General features: G+C 40.4%; 1 protein-coding gene across 3 annotated transcripts in view; it reads left to right on the forward strand.

Annotated features, from left to right (window-relative positions):
* tmem163a (transmembrane protein 163a) overlaps positions 1-12,452 on the forward strand; it is a 79,810-nt gene that overhangs the window by 51,665 nt on the left and 15,693 nt on the right. For all 3 annotated transcript variants that reach the window (XM_039817533.1, XM_039817532.1, XM_039817534.1), the window contains exons 3-5: positions 5,775-5,818; positions 7,124-7,215; positions 10,982-11,078. In XM_039817533.1, coding sequence (XP_039673467.1) covers positions 5,775-5,818; positions 7,124-7,215; positions 10,982-11,078 — 233 coding nt within the window. The remainder of the gene's footprint in view (positions 1-5,774; positions 5,819-7,123; positions 7,216-10,981; positions 11,079-12,452) is intronic.

Genomic DNA, 12,452 nt, shown 5'->3' on the forward strand with positions numbered 1-12,452 from the left:
GAACACCCATTTAAACATGAAGTGATAGAGGCACGAAGAGTACAATGGTACAACAAAATCATTACACAACAATCATTACAACAATTCCCATTTTCCAGTCTCCTCTCTTCCTAGTCGGCGTCTCCTCTTCCTACTCTTTACTGTAAAAGTATTTCTAAAATAAATTCCAGTCAATGTGACGAATCAACTTCTTGACTCGTGCACCTTGGAGAGGAGATCTGGTTTGATGTACTACAGTGGCTTGCCTTGTATACAACATCATCAGAAGGATAGTCTATATCCACAACCTTCCACTTCCGGGATTGGTCCGGTGCCGCCGGAAATTCCTTGTGTCCTTATTTTCGGCCGGATGTCCGTTACCTTCCGCTTTCTTTGCGTTGTAATTCTAAACTCCGGTGGATTTCTGAGGACTATGGTTAACTGCTATTCAGATCTCTGCAGAGTAAATCCAGACAGCTAGCTAGACCATCTGTCCAATCTGAGTTTTCTGTTGCACGACTAAAACAACTTTTGAACGTCCACACGTTCCACCAAAACATGTTCCTTCCCGAGGCTATTTTGCAGAGGCACCGTTGCTCCGTGCACCGCCCAAGACGATTGTGATTGGTTTAAAGAAATGCCAATGAACCAGAGCACGTTTTTCTCCCATCCCTGAATGCTGTGTGGACTAACCAGACCTTCCTCCGCAGCGCTGTGGAGGAAGGTCTGGCAATGCGAGACTATCAGGACAACAGTTGCTGACCTCATAACGGTGATTGATTTAGTCAGGCGTTTCAAACTGAGGCCTTCCTGAGACCAAAGGTCATGTTAACGTACCTCAACATCAGCCAGAGTGTCGTAAATGCCTCTTTGGTGTTACAACCCAGTTGTTAGCAGACTCTCATCTGACAAACTCACGCACACGATCATGGGCTCCACCAGAATAATTTGACTACTAAAATCTACAGTTTCCACTTCCCACATTACCCCTCCTTTTTGAATTCCCTCCTTTTTGTATTTCCTCTTCCATCTTCTTTGTCTCCCACTGCCCTCTTCTTCTTTCCTCCTTCTACTACTCCATTTCCACCTCTCTCTCTCTCTCTCCCCTTCTCTCCTGTTTACCCAGTCTTGTTAGCACTGGTCACGCACGCTCGCCTCCCTGATTAACTAACAACCCAAAGGATGTTACACCGAGCAGTGGCTGCTCTCAACGAGAGAGGCATCGATTTGCTGGCAGGCGGTAACCGCACAGACTGGCACATCGAAATGAGCTCGAGAGCAGAAACTGGAAGAAAGAATGACTGCCGGGCAAAGAAAAACGCACCATTTTCAAATTAGTAGCCGATATGGAATCAAGAGAAGAATTGTCTCCTTGGCCCGATGACCACATACAGTACACAAACACTTTTTTAATACTACATGTATAAATGAGGGCAGACAGACAAGGTGATGAAGATGAGGGGTCTTAAATGCTTTCACTAATGACTTAGATGACACAGACAGAGAGAGGACATCTGTTTCTTCGGGTAAGTAAATGCGTATTAAACATAGCTATGTGTGCACAAGTGCTTCCTCAGTGAAAGTGTTAATTAACGTTCCGCCTGACTCACTGCGTTGCTGTTGAAGGCACAGGGTCAGATAAGCCATTTATTATATAATAGGCTCGTTCGAGATGAACTGCGCCTCGCCCGTAAAGCGGACGAGAGCAGGCGGCAGCAGCCGTGGGGCGGTGACAAAAATCCGCTCTCAAGTCGGACAGTTTTCCTGCCGTTTCCAGCAGCCTTCAGGCCGAAGAGGAAGTGACCGAAACACTGTGGTCCGATTTAATAAAATGTTATCAGACCCATATATCCGCTTGTACACAGTCTCCAGTTGTTTTTAATTATGACAGAGTAGCTGTCAAAATGCTCTAGATGCGATCTGTTGCTGATTTTAATTAACAACAGACTCTAGATGATCTGTAATCTGAACGGATTTAGTCTCTCTGACTTCTAAACATAACCATCAGCCACACAACAGGTGTTCTGTACAGAATAAGTATTTAAATCAGACAAATGGCAGTTAAAATCCCTTCATATCAAAATCAATAAAAAGTTTATATAAAACGTCATGTTGAGTCGATTCTGAACCAATTAGCTGAGAGGCTGGCATTTCCCAGCATTCCCTGGATCCGCCTGGGTCTTGCGGTCGGTGGAGAGCAACTGCAAATCTAACCGGCATGCATTGGGCGGCGATCGCCGGTGATCGATTCTGTGCAGACTTGGCTCATCTCGAACGAGCCTAATGACAAATTCAGAGAAAATGCTCACACTCAAGTGAGAAGAAGTTGTAAAAAAAAAAAGATGTATTATAAATAAATGTATATTAAATATATAAATATGTAATTTTCTATTTTCAACTAGTTTATTCTGTATTATTTGCCCTTCTCCAGTGAATACATGCAATTAGTCCTACATGCAGCTTAAAGAGTTGTGTCATTATTCTTATTTCTGAATATACAACAGTTTCAGCATTAGCTATTTGATTTTTGGCACAAATCACTATACTCCAACTAATATCCTAGTAATGTTGAGTCTGTATGATGTTATGATCCATTTTAATTATATACAGTAGCCTATTGTGAGAAGATGTTAAACATGACCTTATAGTCTTAAAGGATGACACGGTTTTTTGTTTTTTTTTCCTGATCCAAGGCACGCTGTAGTCACAAGTTTAGTCATTTTTGAGCCATGTGAAGATTGGAATTTCTTTCTGTAAAGGAAATAAATATTTGACTGACTCAACATTAGGAACCAAATGATATCGGCCCATAATAAATCTCTTAATTAGGCATAGCTTGGAGTTGTATGTGTTCTTGAGGTGTGCATTAACCTGGATGAAAACCATCAAACTAGGCTAAACCCGTGACAGTTAATGGATCAGTGCTTCTCAGCCAGCAGTTCAACTCTGAACTCTTTATCAGAGACTCTCTTGGAATGTAGACGGTCACACACAGAGGCTTTTAGATCCAAGAGCTAATTATCATCGATGTCATAACCTACCACATCACTGGACGCACACCCGTCATCCTTAAATCTCATTGTTTAGAGTTTGGAAAGAGTGAGAAAAGAGAGATCTTTCCCTTTTCCCCACAAATTATGCCTTTTTTGAATTTACGAAAGTTCTAGCTTGACTCCTCTAACAACTAACAAGTAGGGAATTCTGAACATGGAAGGCGATCTAGTGCCCCTGATCAAAGCGCTAAGCATTAAAAGCTACCCATTATGGTTGGGATTATGGTTGTCGAAGGCAGATCTCTAGAGCAGATTAACCAAATATGATTAGCTCAAATCAAAAATCCAGATAATCTTTCTTTTATGCTATTAGTTGGTGTTGAAATACCGTGGTTTCTTGATCCTTGGCTGTGTGCCAATGTTGTAAAAAGCTACAGTTGTTTTCAGGACTTTTATTTTGCGACATGAACTCTGCAAAACACAAATTGTGCAAGACAAGAATATTGGAACAGAATTATTTCAAAAGTACAGTGAAGTTAAACTTTTTTTCTTCCTTTTTTATAGAACTGAAACATATTTGTTTTTAGAATATCTATAAGAAATATGCTCCTGAAATCGTTAGTCCTCCTAAATATTTTAACACTTCTTGTCTGGCCCCGTGGTCTCCATGGCATATGTGACGTATCTCAAATCATATCAGAACCATCTTGAAATAACTGATGAAATGATTTCAAGGAGACCAGTTTACTCCGATCCCTTGTATTCTTACAAGGACTGTCCTCTCTTGGTAAAAATCGACCTCCATGTGAATAAATCGCGTCGTTACAGCTTGTAAATGATAATTGGCTCATTGGTTACACATATTACAGTTACACGGCACTAATATCTGCTGCAAGTTATCGTTCTTCTTCAGGGAGCTGAGTTTAATGAAATGTAAGTGGAGTAATGGCAGGAACCCAGACACCCATGTAAAAGAACAAACAAGTGGAGATGCTTTACAGTCTCGCGGTGCATTGGTGGTATTGATAGACATAATTAATAAGCTGTTTATTAGCATGTGATTTCAGCTCTCGGGTTCACTTGTATTGATCAGCTGTCCTAATTTCCTTCACAAGGAAAAGAACAATGTTGCACAGCATTGCTTGCTATGATGTTGGCAAGTCTGACCAGCTAAGATAGACACTGAGCAAAGTGATAAAAGAACATGGGTTCAAGCCTCGGGACCTAGGTGCCGTAACTTCTCCCAACTGTCCGATTTACCCTGTGTGTTTTTTTGAATTCATTGTCAAAGCAGTCACACTCTCAATTTGGCTGCGTTTGTGGACTCTCCAGATGGGTCTGAGGCCTGGTGGAGCTCCTGAGATTCCACTCAGAGTGTGTGTGTGTGTGTGTGTGTGTGTGTGTGTGTGTGTGTGTGTGTGTGTGTGAGAGAGAGTTTGTACGTGAGAGAGAAGACAATGAAGAAAGGGGTTGCGTAAGAAAAGCGAGAGAGACCCTGGGTGACAGTCTCCAAGACAGAGCGAGACAGAGGGGACAGCATATGTGTGTGAGTGTGTGTGGGCAGTCATGTTACACACCCAGCCTGACTAATGCCATCTGCCTGGTATCAGAGGTCTGTCTGGGACTGCCCTCTCCTTTTCACTCTTTAATTCCTCCTTTCACCTTCTCATTATTTCTTTTTTTCTATTTTTTTTTTTCCTCCTGTTCAGCCTTCTTCTCTCTATTGTGATTGTAGTTCAGACTACAGCTGCGTTTTAATAATTTTCTTTTTTTTTCATTAGTGAAAACTTATCTGTTTAATTATGTATGAGTGCCTGGCAAAATGCAACGTCACTCCATGCCTGTGGGCAGTCAGCTCGAACCAGAATGAATAAAAAGACAACAAGACGTGACAAGAGACACTGATATATAGGGAGGAAAAGAAAGAGAGAGAGAGAACAAGATGTGTCAAAGGCAATCAGAAACTGAGAGGCCTGGAGGAAAAGAGTGGGAAGGCGACAAAAGGCAAAGAATGAAGTGTTGAGAAAAAGAGAAAGATGACGAAAGCTCTGTAGTTCAAACTAACTTCCAGCTTAGCTTCGAATCTCCTGTTACCATGGTGATTTAACTGCCGATATGCTGTCCCCCCGAGACTGTCCTGAAAACACGGGGGGGGAGGGGAACACAAGGACAGTCAGAAGGGCAAATAAGCACAGGTGTTTGAGACAAGGGCTTCAATGAATGTACACTACCCTGTATCCCATTCAGGAAACCTTCCGACCCTGTCTTCTAAACGACATCCTCATTACGTTTTGAGGGAAACTTATGTTTACCGGATTGGGTTTGTTTCAACATAATCTATATCCACGACGTTCCACTTTATATACAGTATATCTGGCTTGTTTTGTATACACACTGGTGCTGATACTGTTTTCTCTTGATCTTCTTATTTGATCTAATGTATGTTCTAGATTGTTATTCTATCAGAGTGGAGCAATAAAAATAAGTAGAAACACTTGATAATCCTGTAATAATTGATCATGTAATTGCTTTTCATTTTGCATTATTACTCTTCACACGAGACGCGTTACGTTTGTTATACATGATGCCATGTGTGTGCAGGTAATCAGTAACGCAACTGGGAACATGTGACATTAATATAGTACCTTGTATTCAGCTAAAGTATTGAAACCACTAATGTCAGATAACTACAGCATAAAGCTGACTACTAAAATACAAACCATTAAATCAGTAATAACTGTTCTCTCTCTCTCTCTCTCTCTCTCTCTCTCTCTTTTTTTTTTTTCCCCTCCCCCCCCACAGCTGTATCATTCATGAGACACAGCGCATCAGCCTTTGGATTTGCCGTGAGTTCCGCCTCCCTTCTCCCCTCCATTTGCATTGATCAAATAGGCATAACTTTAGTTGCTTGATTTATTAATGAATCTTGTTACCAACGTGTTATTGGTCCCTTTTGTCTCCAAGGTAACAGGGCAGAGAAGAGGGACTGGGCATGGAGCTCAGGTTGAATGCCTGTTTGCTCAACATGTCTGCTAGCTTTCCGCCAAAGTAGAGTTCATATTACTACTTATTCTTTAGAGGCAATGATTAAGTGTAATTAGTTTAAAAAATAAGATTTATTAAGACTGAAGTGAAAATTAAATCCTCCACACCCTAGGCCAGTGAGGGCAAATGTGATTAGCATAATGTGATTAGAATATTATAAATCATAATCTGCAGCGCTAGCTATCTCTTTATTAAAATGTGGGTTTTAATTAGCAAGTACTTGGCTATCTATGAGGTTTTTAATAAAGTAAGAAGACCAACTCAAAGGGGTGAGATCACAGCAGCTGGACGGTAGCTTTAGCTGCTATGATGTTGGAAGTTGACATTTTTACAGGTTTACAGGTACATTATTTGCCTTGAACAATGAAATAATGCTCATGCCATATTTTATGATAAAGCTTCAGGGCAGATAAGACTTTCTTTAGTCTTCTTTGAGAGAGTATACCCAATTAACGCAGCACAAAGTCATATATCATGTTGATAATGCTTATCACTGGGATTCCCCTGAGGCGATCAAACATCAACAGGCTCTTGCTCATGCAATAGATTTTGAGATGTCTCGATGAATGCTTGCTCTGGTGTGAATCATACAGGAACTGCACGCTTTAATAAAACTAAAGTGCCCAGAATATCAAGTGCCTGTTTATTTTGTTAGAGTTCAATACATCATGACATGCTTTTTAAGTTACATTATATACAATACAAATATATTTTTTACACAGGATTTTAATTTGAGATATTCTTTACCGTGCTGGCAAATTTACAACACAGATAAGATCGGGATTCTTATATGCCACAACCCATTTGATACGTTTGAGCGTGGTGGTTTCAGCAGCATTGATACAGTATCATATAATACAACCTATCACATGTCATAATAAAAAAAAAATATATATATATATATATATACATATACATACATAGATACACACACAATATTCTGTGTGTGTATTGTATTAGTGTTAGAATTGTATAACAAGTTATCAATGTGCTCTTTGAAACATGCTCTTTTTTTTCCTTTTTCAGCTATTGCATTAAGTTAAATGTAACCACTGTAATAACTTGCTACCCTTTCCTCTGTTGCTGGGTTTCTGTTCCTGCTGCAGTTTGATGCCACGCTGGACGTCCTGTCATCAGTCATTGTCCTCTGGCGCTACAGCAATGCAGCAGCTGTGCACTCCGCACACAGAGAGTATATGTGAGTACCAAACAACCTGCTGAGTATAGTCAAAGTTTGATTCATGATGAATCTATGTGGTGTGATGCAATCTGGGTTACTCTTCTCCACCTGCATTAAAGCGAAAGAGTTCCTGTTAATTTACAGTTTTCATCCATCTCTTTTTCACTTTGACTTTCTTACAAATTCCTCCTAAACTTGATTTATTTTTACAAAGATGCAAATTCAACAACTAAATCTAGTTTTGCAGTGGTTTCTGTTGCTGTCCGATGTCAGAGATGGTATTTTTTTGATCATAGTCGATATTTAAATGGCTGGTTTCACTCGAAAAGACACTGTGAAAGTATGTTTGATCTGAAGGTAGCATTTAGTTGTTGAAGGAGGCTGGATGAATGGATGCAAGAGGGAAAGGGGTTATTTATCTAAACTGGCCTTTTTAGACCGATAAAAAATTTAAACTCTGTGCAGAGAATCTGTCTCTCAGGTGTTGCTATCATAGCCTACCTAAAGCCCCAAATGGTACCTGCAGAAAGGCAGAGAGGAGGAATGGAAAATATTCAGATGATGACAAAGGGAGAAACCAACATAAAATGGCTGAGTAAGGTGTTGATCCACCAGGAGCCTCCACAACAGATTCAATGCTCCGTGACATACGTTATCCAGGTCTCTGAACTCTACTGGTGGGACGAACACCATTCTTTACAAAGACATTCCCTCATTTGGTGTAAGAATTTTACTGAATTGAGCAGTTAAAGTACGGATACAGTGGAGAGTCACAATTACAATTTGTTGAAGGGCTTCATTCCTTTGCCTTACAATCCACTAATTCCATGCATGTGTGTGTGATATGTCTTGATATTCTTTTGAAAAATAAACTACGTGGCAGAATGATTCTGAGAGCTGAGAAATCGAAAAAGGTGAATAAAAACAATTGTGTTTATGCAAGGTCGAAGCGCTGCATTGCACTTGCCCACACTCCAAATCCATTGTGTTTCCATATTTTCCAGTAGAAAAAAACATGTTTTGAGTGAAAGAGCAGTTCAGGGGCATGTTGGAACTGTGAGCTAATTTTCTTATTAATTGCACCTTTTGAGGGTGTGAGGCTCTGTCTTATTAGGCTTTCAGTCGTGTTGGGAATACCCAGCTGGGCTGGTAACGTACTTTTTAGAACCTCTATTTCTTCATTCGAGGGTGATAGGGAGTGGAGCAATATATTCCTAATTGAACAAGGTCACTGTACATCAGGGCTAAACATAAGCCTGTTAATCCATCAGTTTTCAGGCCCGCTGCAGCTCAGCTGAGTCTGTCAAGTGGCTTTCAGGTTGCACAGAGCCTTGTTGGTCTTAGGTCTTACAATGACACCTCTGCTTCGCTCAGAGGATGGAAGACCGAGCTGCCACTCTGCCCCCCATTAATACACACACATACACACCTGGATGTACAAAATCATTAGCACACACAAAATATTTTTTATACAGTAGTCAACAACAAACCACATATGCATAAAAAATGACATCCACATACACACCAAGGGCCCTATCTTGCACCCGACGCGGCGCAGCACAAGGCCCGACGCAAGTGTCTTTGCTAGTTTAAGACCGGCGCAGTTGTCAATTTCCCGTCCAGCGCCCGCGTTGTTTAAATAGCATATGCACCTGCACCCATCCTTGCACCCATGGTGCGTGCTGGTCTTACTGGGAGGTGTGTTCAGGTGAATTCTTGGCGTATTGCTATCTTGAGGCAGCGGGAATTGATCGCGCCATTGACCAACAAAAACCTGGTCTAAAGTCAATAGCGCAGCATTTCATTGTTACATGTCATGTCATTTGTTACATATCACTTAGCTGACGCTTTTATCCAAAGTGACTTACAATTGCTATATATATCGGAGATCGCACGCCTCTGGAGCAACTAGGGGTTAAGTGTCTTGCTCAGGGACACATTGGTGATATATCGCAGTGGGAATCGAACCCAGATCTCCCACACCAAAGGCATGTCATGTCCACTGTGCCATCACCACCCATCATTGTTATTTTATTAATAAAATGTGCCTAGGCTTATGCACAGCGCGTGCACACTATGGTTGTTACACACACACACACACACACAGGGAAGCGCAGCAGCACACAAACATGCAAAAGATTACAAATAAAAATATTACGGTGCAAATCTGCCATCATTATAGCAATGCGCCAAAGTACAAACGCGCCTGGCTTTTAAAGGGAATGGGAGATGACACTGATTGGTTTATTGCATGTTATGCCCAAAACACACCTATGAATTAATGAAAACACGAAGTACAACCCTTTTTTCTGCCGACAAACTAGCAAAAGTGGATTTGGACACGCCCTAAACGCACCTGCGCCATGCGCTTCACACCGTGCACTTAAATTGTTACAATAGGGCCCCAAGAGTGAGAGCAATCATTTCATATACACTAGGGTGACAGGGGCAGGGGCATAGGGGAATAATAACAGATTTTGAATTAGATTGGGGCAAATGGATAAAGATTGTCTTGGATGGAGAGTGTATTTAGGCATTATTTGTATTTACATGCCATTTGTAATATTATGCCATCTTTCCCCCCATTATTTTTTTAACTATGGGATCTGCAGGTACTGTAATTGCAGTTCCATGGCAGGCGTATTGATGTACCAGTTTCTTGTTAATGCATGTATATTTTAACACCTATAATAGCTAAAACTGGAGTCTAAAATTGTGCGTCTTGTAGAGAAGCATTTCTCAAACATATGCATACTTTAAAAGTTACCTTTTCTCTGGGAAATGTTCATCCAAATCAGTAAAGAATACACACCATGTCGCTACACCTGTCAGATACTGTATGTCTGTTCTAGTTTGACATAGATGGGATGCAGATATTGTGATTCGGGCCCAGCAGATGTGTCAGAGGAAGTGAGACTGTAAATGATCAAGCAATGAAGAGGTGTTGAATAACCGTATCTTATTCCATTGCCGCCAGAGCAAGCATCCTCTAGCCTCACGTCCCGAAAACATCAACCTCATTATCCCCGATATTGAAAAAAAAAATTAAGAAACATGACAAAGTGCCACCCTCAAGTGCTCTGATGGAAGCCGGCACCTTGTTTATTCTGGTACCACACCGTGCCCTAAATAGTGTAAACCGTCTTCTGAAATCTCCCAAACACTGATTGTGTTGAGAAATGTGGTTGTGAGATAAGATGTGTTATCACTCAAATCAGACATAAATGTTCTTTCAGTCTTTTTCAGTCAGTTAGTTTCTGCTGTAACATTATACGTCATGCACTGTGCCAGACACAGTCATGCTGCTAATTCTATCATTAGCCTGTGAAATTCACTTTAATATTAAGTGTAATTTAAAGGAATTTATGCATCAGTAGGCTTACCACCACAATGCCATATCACATAATATGTAATTTTTAAAGGTGCACTGGCTGAACAGTGAACAGGAGTTGTTAATGACTGACTTTTTAATTTTTTGTTCAAATGATCCTTAAATCATTTATAACTCTTTATGTCGGGAAACTTAGTTTTTTTACTTTGTTTGGGTCTTTGCTGCAGCAGGAATATTATTTTCATTATTACAAATGATCTTGAATTAAATGCAAGAGAGAGAAGCAAGAACTGAGAGAGATTGTGACTGCTTTTGAGTCTGCTTCTTTAGGTTATTGCTTTGGATCAACTTTACATAACTTCCACATGACAGGTTTAGCAAAGAGATCCCACTCACTGAAGCTAACTACCAACACTCTGCTCTCTGTCTTTCTGTCCGTCTGTCCATCTGCAGAGCATGTGTAATCCTTGGGGTTTTGTTCATTCTCTCCTCCTTGTGCATCCTTGGAAAGGCCATCCACGATCTTGCTACCAGGGTGCCTCCAGAAGTGGTAAGAACACACACACACACACAATCTATCTATCTATCTATCTATCTATCTATCTATCTATCTATCTATCTATCTATCTATCTATCTATCTATCTATCTATCTATCTATCTATCTATCTATCTATCTATCTATCTATCTATCTATCTATCTCTAAATTTTGTTTATATTGAACAATATTGTCGGGTTGATGTCCATGCCTACACAAGAACTGTGTGACATATATATGTAGTCATTTTTGGTATTAATGTGTTAGAGAATTAGTGTTACAAACTTCACACCTGGAGTTTGTAACACAAGCTTTCTGTTATACATTTTAAATATCAAGCCCCAACTCCTCAGGGTTATTTTTTTAAACTTTGGAAAGCTCATATAGAGCCAAAGTAAAACCCGTACAACTGTTCTCACGGGCAGTGTACAGACTGTGACAAGAAAATTGTGTAAAATTGGTAGAGTGTAAAGTGTTACATTAAAATGTTTAAACTGAATATCGGAATGTAAAAAAATATTTCTGATCATTCGTTTACAATAATGATGCCTTATGGCATTGGATTGTATGGTCATAGTTTTGTGTTTGGCAGTTCTGATCAGAGGCCTGTACTACGAAGCAAGATCAACATGCCCTGGATGTCTTTCAGTTATCCGGCTTCACCTAACCTAACAACCGCAGTCCCACATAAGCTGTATCACGACGCTGGTTATCAACTAGTTAAGTCATCTCAGGGTTTCCCAATCTAGCGGCGCACGCGTTCACATAAAAGAGGCGGTGTTTGTGCACCACGACCAATTGCAAACATCTACCAGAGCCGCATATTTTAAACAAGAAGAGTAAACTATAATTTTACATAAATATGAAGAACACAAACACGGTTTTACAGGGAAAATGCAGGAAGGAAAGCTGGCAAAAAAAGTCAACGCTGTTTTACGTAAATCACAACGCTTATCCTATCAATATCACTTCCAGTGGTGTAGTCTACGTGATAGTAAGCTCCAGGATTTCTGTATAGGCTATACCCACTTAAAAATGCCCAATGACACGTAACAACATAGGCTACTTTCCATTATATTTTTAATAAATTTTGAATTGTCATCCGTGCTTTTTTCTTAACATCTATAGGCTGAATAAAGGTATTTTTACCGTAAATTGGTGCATTAAAGTTTATCGGAATGCAGGAAATGAAGTCGTTGATGCGTAAAACTTCCCTGGGGGAGGACACCCAGGCCCCCCCACTATGATATGCCCCCCTCCTCCCCCAAAGGCAGATTCTGGCCAATATACAGTACACCCACTATAATAGCCTACATTAGACTACACTGGTCACTTCCCCATCAGTCAGGCACAAGATCTGACCTTAATTACACTTGTGCTTTCCATA

The sequence above is a fragment of the Perca fluviatilis genome, chromosome 12, assembly GCF_010015445.1.
Source record: "Perca fluviatilis chromosome 12, GENO_Pfluv_1.0, whole genome shotgun sequence".
NCBI classification, from domain to species: domain Eukaryota; kingdom Metazoa; phylum Chordata; class Actinopteri; order Perciformes; family Percidae; genus Perca; species Perca fluviatilis.